The 19,137-nt window shown below is 55.6% G+C and overlaps 1 protein-coding gene across 1 annotated transcript in view; it reads right to left on the bottom strand.

Annotated features, from left to right (window-relative positions):
• Positions 1-15,907: 15,907 nt before the first annotated feature.
• SLC9A1 (solute carrier family 9 member A1) overlaps positions 15,908-19,137 on the bottom strand; it is a 49,919-nt gene continuing 46,689 nt past the window's right edge. The window contains exons 9-12 of the mRNA XM_004592204.2: positions 18,587-18,701; positions 18,178-18,279; positions 17,147-17,219; positions 15,908-16,766 (exon numbers count right to left, since the gene is read on the bottom strand). Of these exons, the coding sequence (XP_004592261.1) occupies positions 16,426-16,766; positions 17,147-17,219; positions 18,178-18,279; positions 18,587-18,701 (631 nt within the window). The 3' untranslated portion in view covers positions 15,908-16,425. The remainder of the gene's footprint in view (positions 16,767-17,146; positions 17,220-18,177; positions 18,280-18,586; positions 18,702-19,137) is intronic.

Below are 19,137 nucleotides of genomic sequence, written 5' to 3' on the forward strand. Positions count from 1 at the left end.
TATCTGGCAGCTAGGTGAGTTTGGGAGGGGTTCGGGCCTTGGGATTCTGGGGGCAACTGCCGCTCCTCACAGTGTGGCGGCTGTGGGGGGTGCCCCTGCCGGGTCGGACCCAATGCTGGGGGCTCACGCCAAAGACACTGCCGCAAGGCAGTGAACGAGTCCTCGGCCTCATCCAGGACCCAAGAGAGCTCATTCCTCAGGGTAAGTGCGCCATGAGGGAACTTGGGAACTGGCTTAAAATTCCTAGCTCCACCCAGCTGCTAATATCTGGCAGCTAGGTGAGTTTGGGAGGGGTTCGGGCCTTGGGATTCTGGGGGCAACTGCCGCTCCTCACAGTGTGGCGGCTGTGGGGGGTGCCCCTGCCGGGTCGGACCCAATGCTGGGGGCTCACGCCAAAGACACTGCCGCAAGGCAGTGAACGAGTCCTCGGCCTCATCCAGGACCCAAGAGAGCTCATTCCTCAGGGTAAGTGCGCCATAAGGGAACTTGGGAACTGGCTTAAAATTCCTAGCTCCACCCAGCTGCTAATATCTGGCAGCTAGGTGAGTTTGGGAGGGGTTCGGGCCTTGGGATTCGGGGGCAACTGCCGCTCCTCACAGTGTGGCGGCTGTGGGGGGTGCCCCTGCCGGGTCGGACCCAATGCTGGGGGCTCACGCCAAAGACACTGCCGCAAGGCAGTGAACGAGTCCTCGGCCTCATCCAGGGCCTGCTGGCCGCCCGGCCGGGCAGCTCTGGGGTAATGGATGTCCGAATTGCTGCTTAGATAGCTCTAGGGTGACCCCACTCTTTCTGGGTTCTGAGTCAACCCTAAAGATTCCCAACGCCAGTAACTCTTCTTTTGGAGAACTTCTAATTACTCAATAATGCTGAGCTTTGAACACCTATAATGCAAAATATAAGCCCCGGATTGTCTAGCAGGATATTTTTTTGCCTGACATGATGTTGATTCAGGAGACTGGTCACATTAGGCAGGTCCATAATTTTAACTAGCACTCTAGAACCTTATCCTGGGGTGGACTCTGTGCAGGATGTGTGGGCCACACCCTGTAGAAAGTTTGGCCCCACTGGTAAACCTAAATTTTAGGTGGTTATGGACTAAGCTAGGTGTGACCAAGGAGCCTGCCATCAATCACAGGTAAAGGGATCCGCCATAGACTGGACTGGGCAAGGCAGCAGCACCCAAATGTGCATCCTGAATAGGCTGTGGGGTGGGCCGGGCTGCAACATTCACCAGCTCATACAAGGCCAAATGGGAGGCCAGAGTACACCGGGCACTGGCCTAAAAACAAATGGCATGTATGTTAACTGGGTTTGGGAGTGGATCAAGTGGAGGTACTTGGGAAGCTCCCCTGGCGAGTCATAGCTGTCGCTGGTGAACACGCCGTCCAGATCTGGGGGTCAGACTAGCAGGGCATAGTAGCTCCAAAATGTGTAAATTGGCAATGGAATGTAATGTACTGGGCAGGACTGAGCAAACCTTTGTTTACAAGCAAAACTAGAAACCAGCATGGAACACAGGTCATACCGAGCTAGGCTCTTTCACCTACTGGTCCTCAGAGCAACCATGGGCAGATGCATGATTTACAGCTAGGAACAAGCCCAATCGGGGAGGTAACGGGACACCCTAACTAGGTTGAGGTTCCCACCAAGGGGCGTATGTGCTAGAATTGGAGCTGCGTTCTATCTAGGAAACAGTTGCAGTCACCCGAGGCACTAGTGTGGGCTGGGATTGGATGCACCAGGCCAGTTCAGACCCCAACACCATCTGGTGTCATGGAGAACCAGAGGGTAGATGTGGGACTGACTAGGCTAGGTCTCAACCCCCTACTGAGCCATGCGTGAGCTGTATGTGGGTATGGACGAGCCATGGCCGGGCTGAAACATCCAACAACAAGAACCAGAATGGGGTGAAAGCCAGCCAGGAAAAGCCACTGTTCCTGCTAGGACAGGAGGTGAACTGAGTTGGGTTAGCTCAAGGACCCCCTGGCATGTGCAAAACCTGCCATTGGGAGGGGTTCTGATGGAGGAGCCTGGGCAACTCCTCTGGCAGGACACAGTCCCTGCAGGTAAGCACAAGAAGCATGATAGGAAACAGTCCAGAATAGGCCATGGAAAGTTTCCCACTGACACACATTCAGCATGGGTCAGGAGCAGACCAGGCTGAATCAGTTCATATCACCCACTGGCAAATCCGATCACCAGATCAGAGTGTGGGATGAGCCGGGTTTGGTCGCGACAAAACCAGTACACATTATGGAATGCCAGGGTGTGGTTGCCTGTACTGGATATGAATGCAGCACCCAACCAGCACACGTGAGATCCAGGAAGGAAGGGAGGGGCAGAACTGGCGGGGGGATTAAGGGGCTGGTTCCCTCGCCGGACAGCTACTCCCACCGGACAGCGTGGGCTGGGATAGAGACAGACTAGACTATGCAAGGCTACAACACCTGTGCGCTGCATGTGGACTAGATCAGGGAAAAGCCAGGCTGGGCTGATTATTCCTGCTGGTGCAAGCATAAATTAGAGTGGGTGAGGGATGTTTGGGCATAGCAGCAGAAGCTGGCACTGGGGACTAATTCTGTCAAGTCAAATCACAGAACCACCTAAAGAGTGCATAAACCGGGACAGAGAGACCTGGGAGGGAAAAAGTGGGTTCCCCCTTCTTGGGTCACTAGTCCTGTGGGAGGGCATGAAGACTAGGACGGGGGCTGGGATGGCTAGATAGAGAGGCACTCAACAACACCCGTGAGGGCTGGATGGTTGAGTTGGTTAGATAGAACTAAGCTTTAATACCCATTGACAAGTGCCAGAGCCAAATGGGATGGGGGACAGACTGGTCTTCTGCTACACATACTGGCAAACCAGGGTAGGGGGCGGGCCTGGTGTGGGTTATCGTGGGTCGCCCCAACTAGGCTGCAGCTCCCACTGGTTAGTGTGAGGGCTGCAACACCCATTGGTTCCAGTGCAACTCGGGACTGAAAACAGAACCAACCCAGCAATTGCAACCACCAGCTGATCGGGGTGTGCCGGGCCCTGTGCTTGCTAGAACATACAAGAAACTAGTCTGGGAATACCTCAAAGTTTCTTTGGAGATCTCCCCAATCGAACTGCTGGACTCAGAACTCTAATCAAGAAAAGACAGAAGACAGAGCAGATCAATCATTCATCTCAGCTATATGTTGGCAGCGAAAAATGGGGCAAACGGAGACTTTATGATGGACCATATCAATCAGTGGACGACCTCATCGAGCGAAACTGGCAGCGATTCATAACTGGAGAACTATTGACACCACTCGAGCACATATCTCAGAGCATGCCCCACATCCGGGACTTGGGGTGGGCGGGAAACCGGGTGGGGCTTCTCCCTCAATATCCCCCTTTACCTCAGATACATGATGGAAACAGTATGGACATGATAGTATTGCCCACTTCCCTATCCCCCTGAGCCTTTTTTTTTTCTTTTTCTTTCTTTAACTGTAATTAACTATGTAAAGATTGTCAACAACAACACAATAAAATAAATTATAAAAAAAAAAAAAAGTTGATTACTAAAGCTAAAGGAGACTTGCCCAGCAGGAGCCTGGACCACGCTTATCTATGGGGGTCCACCACCTCCTCCCCAAGTCCCCTACCCTTTGACTGGTGACAAGATCATACCCCTTGAGGCAGGGTTCCATGCTGGGGTCCTAGTGATGTGCCCCCCACCCTAAATCCAGCAGGAAGTGAGGCCTGCCTGCCAAGGAGGGAATCCTGGCTCCGTGCTCACACCAGTTGTAGAAACCTGTATTAGAGGGGGCTTCAGTGTCAGCTGGAGTCTAAGCCCTGGTGGACAGCATGGGGCCCTAGGCTCCCCTACCTCTAACTGATGGGTCGCCCCACTGGATTCCTGGGTCCTGGTAGGGGGAGGGTCTTAGTGGTTGGAATGGCCAAGGGGAGCCCCTAAATCTATCTCAAAATGGTGAGGCAAAGGTCATGCTGCAGCCCTAGTGGAATTCCAAGGCTCATCCAAGTGGGGGGAGGGGGCAGTGCCAGGTCCATCATGATCCAGCTGGCTGGGGACAAAAGCCAGCTAGTGTGGGGGAGTGGGGACAGCTGACTGCAGTTGGCTGCAGTGGAGGTGCTGGGAGCAGCTGTGGTCTCAGGCAAGGACTTTAAGTTGTAAGATGTCTCCTTTCCACCCCTAGGACTGGGATGCATCTCTGACTCCCATGTGTGTCCCCTCCTGGTCCCCCAAGCACAGATGGTCAGAAATTGTTCATCTGTGCAGCAGGGACAATGTGACCTCACTGTGCTCTCTCCCAAGGTCGATCATGATGTGGCCCACAGGGTCAGTGAACAACATGGCCCTCCCCCAGGGCCCACGACCATATGGGCCCATCACCTCAGTTATGTGGTGGTAACCTGGTCCAGTGAGCTGGATGCCATAGAGTATGCCTCAGGCCTGTGGCAGGGTAGGGGGACCCCAGGAATGCCCAGGGCTGCCCCATGGCAGGGACATTTCCAGCATTTCTAGGGTCCAAGAGGTCCCTAGAATGGCAGGATATCTCCTCCAACTGAGAGGCAAGGGGCAGGCACTTGACAACATTTTCAGACCTTGCTTGGGCTGCCTACACCCCATATTGGGGGGCCCTGTATTTGATCCTGTGATGTTAGTTGCTGCTAACCCATCCCCTGGAAGGCAGTGGTGACAGTCCAAGCAGCTGAATCCCTGCCTGCCATTCACGTAAGAAACCTGGATGGAGTTCCAAGTTCTGGCTTCCATCTGGTCCAGCCCCAGCGGCGCAGGCATCCGCAGACTGAACTAGGGAACGGGAGGTCTCTTGTTGTCTCTCTTTCAGGTAAATATACATACATAAAGAAAATAAGGGACAAATTCCTGAGCATCTACAAAGGAAGAGGCTGAATCCTTGCAGCGTCTCGGTTCCAAAGCAGTGTCCTGTAGACCACACTGCCCATGCTGCTCTAGCCATCGACTCGAAATCCCTTATCACAAAAAATGGTTGGAGCCAGCGTTGTGACATACTGGACTAAGCTTCCCACCTGTGGCACCGGCATCCCATATGGGCACCGGTTCTAATCCCGGCAGCTCCACTTCCCATCCAGCTCCCTGCTTGTGGCCTGGGAAAGCAGTGGAGGACGGTTCAAGTCCTTGGGTTCCTGTCACCACATGAGAGATCCAGGGGAAGCTCCTGACTCCTGGCTTTGAACCAGCTCAGCTCTGGCTATTGCTGCTATTTGGGGAGTGAACCAGTGGATGGAAGGTCATCTCTTCCTCTGTCTCTGCAGCTCTGTCTTTCAAATAAAATAATTTTTTAAAGATTTATTTTATTTGTTATTGGAAAGTCAGATAAACAGAGAGGAGGAGACAGAGAGGAAGATCTTCCAATGATTCAATCCCCAAGTGGCCACAATGGTTGGGACTGCACTGATCCAAAGCCAGAAGCCAGGAACTTCCTCTTCCGGGTCTCCCATGTGATTGTAGGGTCCCAAGGCTTCGGGCCGTCCTTGACTGCTTTCCCAGGCCACAAGCAGGAGGCTGGATGGGAAGTGGAGCTGTCGGGATTAGAACCGGCGCCCATATGGGATCCCAGCGCGCTCAAGGCAAGGACTTTAGGTGCTAGCCTACCATTCCAGGTCCCTAAAATCTCTCTCTCTCTCTCTCTTTTAAAGGACTATAAATTATTTTCAAATTTATAAAACATTTATCTATTTATTTGAAAGGGAGAGAAAGAGCACTCCCAACTGCTTGATCATTCCCCAGATGCCCACAGCAGCTGGGGCTGGGCCGGGCAGAGAGGGGAGCACCATCAAGCCGCTCACGTGTTGACAGGGATGCAGTCACTGGAGACATCACAGTTGCCTCCCAGGTTCTGCATTAGCAGGAAGCTCCTGTGTGGAGCCAGAGCCGGGATCAAACTCACCTAGGCACCCTTGCCTGGGGCTGCAGGCCCTGTGAGATAGGCCAAACAGCTCCCTGGGACTAAGACCCCACCTATCACCTTTCGTTAAGGGAGACCCTGAAGGAGATGTGTCTGCTGGTTCACTCCCCCAAGCGCCTGCAGCTTCCCTGGCTGGGCCAGGGCTGGTCGCAAGCTGAGAACTGACGCCAGCCTCTTGCCTGGATGGCAGGAGCCTAATCACATGGGTCATATTTTCCCAAGGCCCACATGAGCTAGAAACTGGGGTCAGAGCTGGAGAACAAACCCAGGTTCTCTGACACCTGGTGTGGGTGACTGAGCCCCCGGCCGATGTCCACCCCCAAAGACTGGGTCTGCAGGGGGCCCTGAAGCAGAGACGGACTGCAAGGCAGGCTCCCCTGTCACGGGAGCATCAGGAGAGGAAGGGACTGGCAAAGTTCTGGAATAATCAAGATCCAAGTGGAGACGCAGCAGTCACATACCTGCAGCGTCCCGGCCTAAGGCTTGTCTTGTCCATAACTGCTTTTCAAGTGGAAAGCAGCCCCTGGTGCACAACTGGCCATGGGAGACTCAGAGGAGATGACATCAAGTGACCCTGGCAGTCAGGCTGGACATTATCCAATCTACCTCACTGTAAAACTGGCTCCCTGTGGGTAGCAGTCCATTTTTTTAAAAAGTTTTTTTTTAATATTTTATTTTATTACTTGAAAGGCAGAGATACAGACAGAAGTAGAAAGACAGATTTGGGCCTGGTACCTGGTGGCTAAAATCCTCACTTTGCATGCACTGGGATCCTACATGGGTGCTAGTTTGTATTCTGGCAGCCCCGCTTCCCCTCCAGTTCCCTGCTTGTGGCCTGGGAAAGCATTGGAGGATGGCCCAAAGCCTTGGGACCCTGAACCCATGTTGAAGACCCAGAAGAAGCTTCTGGCTTCTGGCTTCAGATTGGTTCAGCTCCAGCTTTTGTGGCTACTTGGGGTGTGAATCAAAAGATGGAAGCTCTTTCTCTCTGTCTCTCCTTTTCTCTGTAAACCTGACTTTCCAATAAAAAAAAACTTAAAAAAATGTAAAAAAATTGAAAAAAGAAAGAAAAGAAAGAAAGAAAAAGAAGGAAGGAAGGAAGGAAAGAAAGAAAGAAAGATTGATTTTCTATACATTGGTTCACTCTCCAAGTGGCTGCACCAGCTGGAACTGAGCCATTCCAAAACCAGGAGCCAGAAGCTTCTTTTGGGTCTCTCACGTGGGTGCAGGGTCCCAAGAACTTCAGCCATCCTCCACTACTTTCCCAGACCATAAGCAGAGAACTGGATCGGAAATGGAGCCACTGGGACTCAAACTGTACCGATGTGGAATGCTGTGCCATAGACAGAGGTTTAGCCTACTATGCCACAGCACTGGAGCAGTATTCTATTATTAAATAGCATACATGAAATCAGGTGTGAGCAAGTCCAGAGGCAGAAGGCCATTGCAACACAGGTGGTTCAGAGTCTGGTAAAACTGCCCCGGTAGTTGTAGAGTCTGGCAAAGCTGCCCGCATCCCTCACCACAGTGCTTGGGTTTGAGCCCAAGCTGAGGCTCCTGACTGTATGTAGCTTCCTGCCTCTGCCAACCCCAAGAGGCAGCACATCTCCTGTCCCTCATGGCCACAACAGCCATGTCTGGGCCAGTCCAAAGTTGGGAGCTAGGCATCCAGTGTCCTCCAAGTGTGATCAGGGCTATCAGGCACACGAGCAGCAATTTGGATTGAAAACGGAGCAGGTGGGACTCAAATCAGTGCCCCCATAAAATGCAGGCACCACAGTAATGGCTTCCGTCTCCTCCTCTCCCTCCCTCAGTCATAGCAGCCATTCTTGTTCTTTCACGGTTCTCCCTCAGCTACACCTGGTGAAGTTGCCACAAGCAATTAACACAGAGAGCTGAGACAGCCATGCTTTCCTAGGGTGCCAGCCTGCTGTGCCTGTGCTGCCATGGGCAGGTCTCTTCGATGGACAGTGACAAGGGAGAGCCCCTCAGCAGGCAGCCACCCACTTTGCATGGAAGTGGATCAGGTCCCCATGATGGCTGACAGCAAGCCGGCTGGTCAGACTTAGAATCACAGGATTGAGAGATAAGAGGAGCAGGTGCAAGTGGGGAGGGCGCAGGTGGTATTGCTATTTTTAACTCACACAAGCGCTCTGAGGGCACCGGCTGTAGGAGGCACTTGATAATCAGTGGATGAGATGACTCAGTGTGTAACTGCCCACTTCTGTCCCTGGCTATCCTGACGTTTGCTCAGTAGAGCTATGGACACAGGGCAGATGAAAAGCTCCCCCAAATGTCCATGTTCTAACCTTTGGGATCACGGAATGTATTACCTCTTAGACAACCGAGTGAATTCCAATCGCAGATGGTACCAAGGTCGCTCAACAGCAACCTTAACTGAGAGATCGCCATCCTGCATGAGCTGGCTGGCCCAGACAGACTCACCCCACCACCCCCGATGGAGTGTGGAGAGGGCAGCCCAGTGAGGTGACGTGAGTCTGAACTGTCCACGGCTGGCTTCGCAGATGGTGGGGGCGCCTGGGAGCTGGCAAAGGCAGGAGGGAGGGCCCCCCCCCCCACGCACCAGAGCCCCAGGATGCAGGCACACTCGCTGCTGGATCTCAGCCAGGGAGATCCGTGGCAAACAGGAGTAGGAGAGAATACATTTGTGTGGCTGTAAGCCACTAAGTCCGTGGGAGCCTGTTACAAGGGTCGCAGAACATTCTCCTCCCTGTGTGTGGCCTGGCCACAGGCGCAATATGTCCAAGCTGCCCCGGCGACGTTCACTAAGTGACACCATCGTCTGGGTACCCCAGGACTCTTTAACTTGAGTGAAGTCAAACCTATTTCTCCCTTGAGTTAACATGATTGGCTTTCAAAACAATCACTCATGAGCAAATGTCATTTCCCAAGGACTGCCCAAATGTACGGCTGATGGACTGCTGTGTATTTCTAGCTGTCTTCTGGTTTTCATTTTTGAATTTATTTAGTTTTTTTTTTTTTTTTTTTTTATTCATTTTATTACAGCCAGATATATACAGAGGAGAGACAGAGAGGAAGATCTTCCGTCCGATGATTCACTCCCCAAGTGAGCCGCAACGGGCCGATGCGCGCCGATCCGATGCCGGGAACCTGGAACCTCTTCCGGGTCTCCCACGCGGGTGCAGTGTCCCAATGCATTGGGCCGTCCTCAACTGCTTTCCCAGGCCACAAGCAGGGAGCTGGATGGGAAGTGGAGCTGCCGGGATTAGAACCGGCGCCCATATGGGATCCCGGGGCTTTCAAGGCGAGGACTTTAGCCGCTAGGCCACGCCGCCGGGCCCTATTTAGTTTTTTTTTTTTAAAAGATTTGTTTATTTTTATTGGAAAGTCAGATATTTAGAGAGAGAGAGGAGAAACAGAGAGGAAGATGTTCCATCCATTGATTCACTCCCCAAGCGGCTGCAATGGCCGGAACTGGGCCAATCCGAAACCAGGAGCCTGGAGCTTCTTCTGGGTCTCCAACGTGGGTGCAGGATCCCAAAGCTTTGGGCCATCCTTTGGGATCCTGGCATGTGCAAGGTGAGGACTTTAGCCACTAGGCTACCACGCCAGGCCCATTTTGGGATTTATTTTTTAAAAGGCAAAACAGTGGGTGTGAAGAGATCTTCCATCCGTTGGTTCATTGTATACATGGGCTGGACTGGGCTGAGCGAGGAGCCAGGAGCTTCATGCAGATCTCCCGCCTGGGTGACTGGTATCTGGGTCATCCTGTGCTGTCTCCCCAGGGAGCTGGATCAGAGGCAGAGCATCTGGATTTAAACTCTGATGGCTTAACCCACCATGGCACAGCAGCCTCTGGGTTGCTTCTAAGTCCAACTTGCAAGAGACCTGGAAGCTGTCTACTTGACAGCTACCCTTCCCACAACTTTCTCTGAAAAAGTTATTTTTCATGGTTGAGAAGTTATCTCTTTGAACAAGTCTATAATTGTTTTTTCTTTTTAATATTGTTCACATACTTGAGAGGCATGAATGCTCATGTGGGCCTGATTAGGATGGGGGGTCAGGTTTGGAGGAAGGCGAGTGGGACATGTGTTTTACTTTCTTTCGGTTTTCTTTTTTGCTCCTGAGTCTGCAGGGAAGAGGGGGAGGGGACTGCTCTTTGCTGTCAAACTACATCAGTACCTACGGATCGGGAACGGTCATTTGATGACCTCTTATGAAAGTTTTAACTTCTAATCCAATAAAAGGGCTGATCCAACCACCGCTGTGGCCCAAGTTGATTAAGCCTGTGACTCTAGCATCCCATATCAGATCAGTAGTTTGAGTCCCAGATCCCTGGGAAAGCAGCAGATGAGCCCAGGAGCTTGGGCCCCTACCATGCATGAGGAAGATGTGGATGGAGTTCCTGGCTCTTAGTGCCACCCTGGCCCAGCTTTGGCCATTGCAGCCATCTGGGGAGTGAACCAGCAGATGGGAGATTTCTCTGCCTCTCCTCCTCTGTCTCTTCTCTGACACTTTGCCATTCAAACACATAAAAAGAGATCTTTTGGCCTGCGATGGTTCGGTCTGCGACACCAGCGCTGGAGCTCACAGCAGGTTGTGGCCAGCTCCCTGCCATGCCACCCACAGCCCACCAGGACTGGTTACGCAGGCAATGCTTGGGCCTCATGTGGTGCCTGCCACCTGAGGTAACAGACACAGAAAGACAGTGTCATGGCACCAGCTGGGAGAAGACACCCACAGTTTGGCTATTGATGGGTGGGAGGCTGCACACACTTCCAGCCAGGGAATAGTACTGGGTGACAGAATGCCCAGGAACCCAGGCAGGACACGGGAGCGGCTCATCTCACTTGCTCCAAACTGCCTCCTGGATGCTTTCTCATTTTTGCACATGGCAGTATGCAGTTCTTAGTGCCCCAAGGACAAACAGTGGAACTGTTCCTTTAAGCTGGAAGGAGGGGTAGGCTTCCGCTACTGTAGCTGTTGCCGCTGCAGCTGCCGGCATCCTACATCCAAGGGCCTGTGCTCTAATCACAGCTTCACGCTAAGGCACAAGAGGCAGCACGTGATGGTTCAAGGATGCAGGGCCCCGTCCCCCATACGGGAGACCCAGACTTAATTCCAGGCTCCTGGCTTTACTGCGGCCCATAGTGAACCACGAATGGGAGATCTCGGTCTGTCTTCCTAAGAAAGAAAAGTTTTACGTTGGAAGTGGGGTGGTCCCTGGGGTCGTTCTGAGTTCTGTATGTGGCTTAACGAAAAGGCAGAGTGGGAAGTAACTGCATCAGTGAGGCTGATTGGGAAAAGGAAAGGCGGGAAGGTGAGTGAACCACATGGCGGCCATGGGGGGTGGGGAGAAAGACCACGACTGGTGGTGGGGGGAGGGTGAAGGGTTTTACTAGGGGAGTTCCTGTGTCTAAGAGGCCGACAATGCAATCAGAGCAGCCCATCAACCACTACCAAACAGGAAGCAGTGGAGTTGCACAGAAATGAAGGTGGAGGACTCCCTGGAAAACAACCCCACCCCCATCCCATCAGCTGAGACGCTGGCAGAGGTGAGGAACATGGTGGGCAGTGGGGACCAAGACTGCTAACTCAAACTGTTACAGAAGTGGGGGTGATGACAGCTTTTGCAAAAAAACTAATTGAATTGTGGGCCCAGCACAGTGGCCTAATGGCTAAAGTCCTCACCTTGCAAACACTGGGATCCCATATGGGCGCAGTCTAATCCCGGTGACTCCAGTTCCCTGCCTGTGGCCTGGGAAAGCAGTTGAGGATGGCCCAAAGCCTTGGGTCCCTGCACCCACATGGGAGACCCAGAAGAAGCTCTAGGCTCCTGGCTTCGGATCAGCACAGCCCTGGCCACTGCTGCCATGTGGGAAGTGAACTAGCAGATGGGATCTCTTTCTGTTTCTCCTCTCTGTCAACCTACCTTTCCAATACAAATAAGTGAATCTGAGTTTGACCTTGGGGCTTAGGTGGAAGGACCTCCCGGCAGCATGGTGGCTGCTGGGGAGACCTGAGCCAGGGCAGACTCAATGCTTGGGGCCCTAGCCTCAGCCACCATGGCCAAGCAGTGGGCGAATCCAGGACTTGTGGGCAGCCAGAGCGCCAACAGCACTGGGCTTTGGCCACTGGCCTCCCAGTGGTGGGCTCTAGCATCTCGGGGGCGTGGAATTGCTGCCTAGGGACATCCATGGATAAGACCACTATATGTGTAGGCAAATGAATCCTGAGGGACTCCCAACGACAGGGTCACTGTACTTGCAGGTAAGTGAGGGGACTGAGCACCCACTGGCAAATGCCGAGGCAAGGCAGGCCATGCCAGACTGGGCCACAGCACCCAACCAGCACACATGAGACCCTGGGGGAGGGGGAGGGAGTGAAGCTGGTAGAGGGGCTGTATGGGGCTCCCCTGCTGGACTACCACTCCCACTGTGTGAGAGCTGGGATTGGGGGCAGACCAGGCCAGACAGCGCTACAACACCTCATGTGAGCTGGATCAGTGAAAAGCCAGGCTGGGTTGACTATTCCTACTGGTGCATGCATAAGTCAGAATGGGTGAGGGTTGGTTGGGCTTTGCTGCAGCACTAGCTGGTAGATGCTGGCACTGGGGGCCAATTCTGTCAAGTTAAACTGCAGAACCACCTGGAGTGTACAGGATCTGGAGTGGGAGTCGGCCCAGTAGGGAAACAGTGGGCATCTCCCTCTTGGGTTGCCACTCCGACTGGTGAGCATGAGAACCAGGACTGGGGCAAGCATGGTTAGATAGAGTGGCACCTGCTGGCAGGTGTGTGGGCTGGATAGTGGGGCTGGTTGGGTAGGACTAGGTTTCAATGCCCATTGACATGTATGAGAGCAGAATGGGATGTGGGACAGACTGGCAAGCATGGGAACCAGGGTAGGGGGTGGGCCTTGTGGGAGTTATTGTGGGTTGCTCCAACTAGGCTGCAGCTCCCACTAGTGTGTGTGAGAATGGAGTGTGTGGTGTGCAGGATTGGTATGGGCTGCAACACCCATTGGTTTGTGTAGAAGACAGGGCTAGAGTCAGAACTGACCCAGCAATTGCAACCATCAGCGTGTGCATAAGCGCTGCGCATAAGTGATAGACTGTGGCAGACCCTGTATTGGCAAGCACACACAAGAAGCAGGTCTGGGATCACCTCAGATGAAGTTTTTATGGAGATCCCTCAATTGAATTGCTGGCTTAGAACCCCAGCCATGGAGAGAATTGCAGGTTCCATGGTCTGACCGTGGAGTGCATGGGTCAGGGTTGGGCCTCAGTGGCTTAGACAGGGCAATGGACAGCATATCCAGCTGCACATGGAGGATATGGCAGTACATTGGAATCTGCATAGCACAGCTGGTATGATGGAGGACAGAACAAATTGATCAACTACCCCAGCCAAGTGTTGGCAGTGAATATCTGGGCAATCGGAGACTCTAAGAGGGACTATGAACCAGTGGATTCTAGAGCGATTTTGTCGTGCGAGGAGTTGCGAGATCGGGAGTAATCTGGAACTGTTGAACTATCAAGACCTTATGAGCAGGACCCTCAGAGCATGCCCCACATCGGGGACCCTGGGGTGGTGTCGGGTGGCTGTCCTCCATCCCAGGGTGCGGGGGCATCTGGGAAGCTGGGTGTGGCTTCTCTGCTTGCGCCCTCCCAGATACAGGGAGGAAAAAAAGAGAATGTGGAAATGGTGACCTCACCTACCTTCCGTAGCCCCTGAGCCTTATCACCCTAATCAGTTATGTAAAAATCATCAAAAAAATTAAAAAGTGAATCTTAAAATTTTAAAAATTGTTGTTTACCTGAAAAACAGAAGGACAGGCAGAGAAAGATCTTCCCTCCGCGGGTTCGCTCTCCAAATGCCTCCAACAGCTGAGACAAAGCCAGGCCTAAGGCAGGAGTCTGGAACTTCACCTGGGTGTCCCAAGCGGGTCGCACTGCCCTTGTCCAACACCTGCTGCCTTCCAGGACACCGTCAGCAGGAAGCTGGCATCAGATGCAGAGACTTGAATAGGCCTTTGATATGGAACGTGGTGACCTGGGGACATCCTGGCAACATCCTGGTGTTACTGCCAAGGCCCTATCCTGGAGTGGGTTTTGTATTACCGTCATCTGGTCATCTGTGCCCCCTGCTGTCTCGTTTAAAGGGTTCTGCTGGTGACACATGTTTGAAGTGAGGCTCCAGGTCGGGATGAGAAGGGCTTTGCTGCTGATGTGGGGGAGGAGGCGTTACCCTTTCTCCTATTAAAAAGGGCTGGAGGTGCCATTCACAGAAGTAAATGCTTTACAGTGAACAGTCTAGGGGCATTTGGTGCATTTACCGTGTTGTGCAATCAGTGTCACTGTTTCCCCAGCTTCTCTTGACCCAGAAGTCTGCAGACGTGAAGATAAGCAAGGGCTTTGCATCCACACAAAGACCAAGTGGGCAGCACTGCCTCAATAACCCATCCCCCTTGCTTTCACTCCCCCCATCCCTGGGTGTGGCCCCTTAGCTGCCCACAGGGCTGGGCTCTGCTGTCCATAGCTGCAGTCCCAGCAAGCCATGCAATTCAGCTGCCTCCTCCTGCCCCTGCAGGTACAGGGTTGGCAGCCTCAGCCTTACACCTCCACGGGATCATCTCTGGGTGTACTGCCATCAACACCTGCTGGGTCATCCATTGGTGCTGAAATGGACAATGTGTCTCTTTCCTCCGGGGTTTTTGCCTTGAGCCCTTCCTGTTTCCTGAGTCAAAACATCTCCAGTCTCAGGCCCCAGGGTGGGCAAAAGAGCTGCTTTTCTGGGTGTGTGCAAGGCCCCCACTGCCCTCTGGTGGTAAACTCCTGGAAACACACCTCAGCGGTCCCCCTGCAGTTGAACTGAGCTGGACACACCTGAGGGGTCATTGTGCTCACCACAGGGTGCCAACAAGGAGTCCCAGTGACTTCTCACTGCCCTTGCTAAAGACCCAAACCTTATTAGCTGCAAGGCCCTCACTCCCTCTGCTGCACTCCGACCAGGCCACACTGGCCTGTTAGCACTCCCAGCTATAATATTTGCAACCCTTCTGAGTCCTGGTTGTAGGCTCAGGTGTAAGTCCTGCCCTGGATCCCACAGGTCAATCAAAGCCTCCTTGATCTGCCCCCGACCTCACTTTGCACCTCTTGCACCCACGCGTGTTGGAATGGCCCCCTGCTGGATCTTCCCTGCCGGGTGCATGCAGCAGTCACACCAGGGGCCAATGGACATCAAGTGGTTCCCTGTACCAGCCTCTGGGGGAAGCACACAGCCCTTGACTCTATCAAAAACTCACATTGATTTATTCGAGTATGAAAAAGATTCAGTTTCTTCTGTACAGGCAGCAGAGCGGCAGCAGCTGCGGTGGCTTTGTACATGGTTGTCGATGTTGTCCTGGCACAGGCACTCCTGCCCGAGTGAGAGAGGGGACCAACAGGTGGCTGAGCCCCTAGGAGAAGGGACACCCTGACTATTGCACGATCCTAGGGGAATGAGTGTCCCAGGAGAGGGGGAGGGCAGACACCCAGTCCAGGGCCTGGTCATGGGGGCAGTGATGGAGTGGTGGGCCTTGTATGCCGGTGAGTCATGGCCTTTGGGGAGGGGGCCAGTAGCCCATGCCAGTGAGGATCTTCCTTCCCTAAGGGCAAGCAAGTTGGGAAGCATGTGAGGGCGAGGCTCCAGGGCCAACCCAGCAGCAGGGCAAGTCAGAAAGGCTCAGAGGAAGTGGATTCAGACCCAAGAGATAGGCCTGAGGAACCGCAACCAGGGTTGGGGCCATTTCTGCAGTCAGAAAGCCTGGGGCCACAGAGGAGAACCCTGCAGGCAGAGGACCAAGTCCAAAGAGGGGGACGGACAGATAGGTGCTTTGGGTGAGCAGGTGGAGGGGTGGGGCTGTAGGGTGGAGCTCTGTCCAGACACACGGGTGCCCTCTCTGCACAGAGTCCTATGTGGACATATACAGCAGCAGAACTGCAGAGTAGCACTTGCCAGCCCTGTGTCAGGCCCTGGGGGAGTGCAGGGGGGTCTCACTGCTGCCCAAGATGCCCTCCGTCCCCGGATCCAGGCATGGCAGTGAGGACAGACCCTCCAGCCCTCCCCTGGTGGTACCTGCCCTGAGGAAGAGGAACCTGGTCTGGGCCAAGGAACCTCAGTAACCCCCTTTCTGGAGCCAGAGGTCTTTGGTTCGAAAGATGGGGTCCAAAGGAGGCAGGTGATGGAATGCAGGGAGGGGGCTTCTGAGGCTGGGGGGCTTCAGGCCCCAGCGGCCACCACCACCAGGAGGAAGACTGACCTAGCGAGGGGGCAGGGCCTGCCTTCCGCCCCTGCAGCTCTGGTGGGGTGCAGGAAGGGCGTAGGTGGGGAGGCCACTTCCCAGGAGGCAGGAGGAAGCCGTGCTGTGCTGGGGCTGGGGCCCAGCTGCCATGCAGTGGGAGCAGGGGTGGGGCGGGGCCCCAGCTCCCCCAGCAGCCCCTGCTGTGACAGCACAGGTGTGGGGGTTACTGGCCCTTGGGGATGAAGGGCTCCCCCTCCCCAGGCTCAGGGTGTGGACCCGGGTCACTGAGGCAGCGCTGTATCCGCTGGGAGCTAGGGCTGTCGCTAGGCCCCGGTGTGAAGACGTCATCGGTGCCTGGGGACGAAGGCTCCTTGGTCCGCATTGTAATGCCCCCATCATCGTCCTCCTCGTCCTCCTCGGCCACCCTGGCCGGATCCCGGCTCAGCCCCAACACTTTGCCTTTCAGCTCCTCATTGACTAGGTCCACAGATTCAGGCGACTGCGGAGAGGCTGGGTCGATGGTGATGGTGGGCAGGTCTGCCTTGGGCTCATAGGCCAGTGGGTCTGTGGAGCAAGAGTGGGCAGAGCTGGGTTCTGTCTCAGGCATGACCCAGCCCCTCTACCACCAGGGGCCCCCTGGGCCCAGGCTAGCAACCCCCATAATCCTTGGTGAGTGTGGCCACCCCTATAGGCCGCATGAGGCTGGCTCCATGGGCCTTGGCTGCCCTGCACTCTGTAGCTCTCTCACTGGCCTAGGGGCTGCCATGGGTGCCCACTTCTCCTGACCCCACCCCGCGCCCCTGGTGCCAGGGCCATAGCCTCCAGTGTGTCTCTCCCTTGGGGATGCCCGCAGGGCCATTCTACGCTCCCACATCAGAAAGCAGCAGCCCTGGCTTCAGCATGGGGCACACAGCCCAGGAGCCCCATCCAGGTTCTTTCCTTACCTGAGCCGATGCGGGCCCGAGACATTGTGGGCGAGTCCAGTTTGTGGGCTGGCACGGTCAGGTAGTTGTTGATCTGACGGAAAGAACAGGCAGGGCCAGGTGGGACAGAGCCCCGGGGGCCATTCTTTATCTGGGTAGTCTCCAAGCCCAAGCCCACAGTGCATCCCCTGTGGGCACTTCAGGGGTTCCTGGGGCTAGTCCCCAGCTCTCGGCAGGCTGGGCCACTCCCACACACCCAGCTGCTTTCCAGTGTTCCGGACTGCTGGAAACGGCCACAGGGATTACCTATGCTCCTTCCCTCCCCTGCAAACTCGTGCCTTCCTGGGGCCTGTCGGCAGCCAGCACCCCTGCTACGGGGCCATGCCCACCCAGGATGGCAGCCAGCACCCCCGCTATGGGTTGTGTCCGCCTAGGACACCTGCTTCTTTCCTCCTGGGCCCTGCAGCAGGTGACTAGGTCTCGCAGCTCCAGCACCTCCTCCTCAGGGTCCCCCTCTTTCCCTCCTGCTCTGCCATGTCCCTGGGATAAAACCTCAAGTCTTACACCAGCCTGCGGTGCAGCCGAACCTCAGCCTCTGGCAGGGGCCGCTTCTGCCATTACGGACCTGCACGTGTGTCCTCCCTTCTGCGCAGGCCTCCCTGCTGCCCGAGTCCCCGCCCCTGGTCTCCTCCCTGCTGCCCGAGCAAGTTCTCGGTCCAACGCCCTCGGCATTTTCTGCCCTAGAGGAGGTAGGACTGGGCTACTGGCTACCAGGCCCTCAGAGGCCATTGTGGTGGTACCTGGGTGCTTGGCAACCACTTCCCGAACCTGCTGTCTCTGAGCAGGGCCTCCTCCCCACCCCACCCCCCGGCTTCAGTTCTCTTCCTATCAACAGAGCCAGGGAAAGCTCGGAGCAGGCTTTCCAAGACCCTGCTCTGGGCTTGGGGTTCAAGATGGGGGGCAGAGTTCAGCTGAGTTCAGTTCATCTGTGGGGGGCTGGTGGAGCATGGGGGCCCAGAGAAAGGCAGGGCCTGCATCTGGCTGGGACCCACCTTCTGTTCTAGTTGCCGGGCTTTCTGTCTGCGCAGCAGCATCTGGTTCCAGGCCTCCTCGTAGGGGTCGGCCACCAGCGTGTGTCTGTTGTAGGACCGCAGCTGTAGGGGATGGGAAAGGTGGGGGTCAAGGACAAAGGGGCGGGCACTGGGCAGGGCAGGGGTGGATCCAGGGCAGGGCAGGAGCGGGCAGTGGGCAGGCCAGAGGTGGAGCGAGGGCAGGGCAGGGCAGGGGCGGGCACTGGGGGGCCAGGGAGTGGAGCCAGGGCAGGCCAGAGGTGGAGCGAGGGCAGGGCAGGGGAGGGCACTGGGCGGGCCAGGGGGTGGAGCCAGGGCAGGCCAGGGGCGGGCCAGGGGGTGGAGCCAGGGCAGGCAGGGTCTGGGGCAGATGTGGGTACAGGCCCTTCACCCGCTGCCTGGTCTTCTGCAGGTTGTTGCGCAGGATTTTGCGGATCTCCTCCTCCTTGTCCTTGGACAGCGCTGGCAGGATGCGCTCGGTGGGCAGGGTCTTGGGGTGGATATTCCTGGGACAACAGAGCAATGGAGTGGGCTCCCAAGAACATGCCCGGGATGCTGCTGGGGCTGAGGGGCTGAGGGGCCGAGGGCTGAGGGGCCGAGGAGCCACGGGGCTGAGGGGCCACGGGGCTGAGGGGCCATGGGGCTGAGGGGCCGAGAAGCCACGGGGCTGAGGGGCCATGGGGCTGAGGGGCCAAGGGCTGAGGGGCCACGGGGCTGAGGGGCCGAGGAGCCACGGGGCTGAGGGTCCATGGGGCTGAGGGGCCGAGGAGCCACGGGGCTGAGGGGCCACGGGGCTGAGGGGCCGAGGGGCCGAGGGCTGAGGGGCCATGGGGCTGAGGGGCCGAGGGGCCGAGGGCTGAGGGGCCATGGGGCTGAGGGGCCGAGGGGCCACGGGGCTGAGGGGCCGAGGGGCCAGGGGGCCGAGGGCTGAGGGGCCACGGG

The sequence above is a fragment of the Ochotona princeps genome, chromosome 2, assembly GCF_030435755.1.
Source record: "Ochotona princeps isolate mOchPri1 chromosome 2, mOchPri1.hap1, whole genome shotgun sequence".
Classification (NCBI taxonomy): Eukaryota; Metazoa; Chordata; class Mammalia; order Lagomorpha; family Ochotonidae; genus Ochotona; species Ochotona princeps.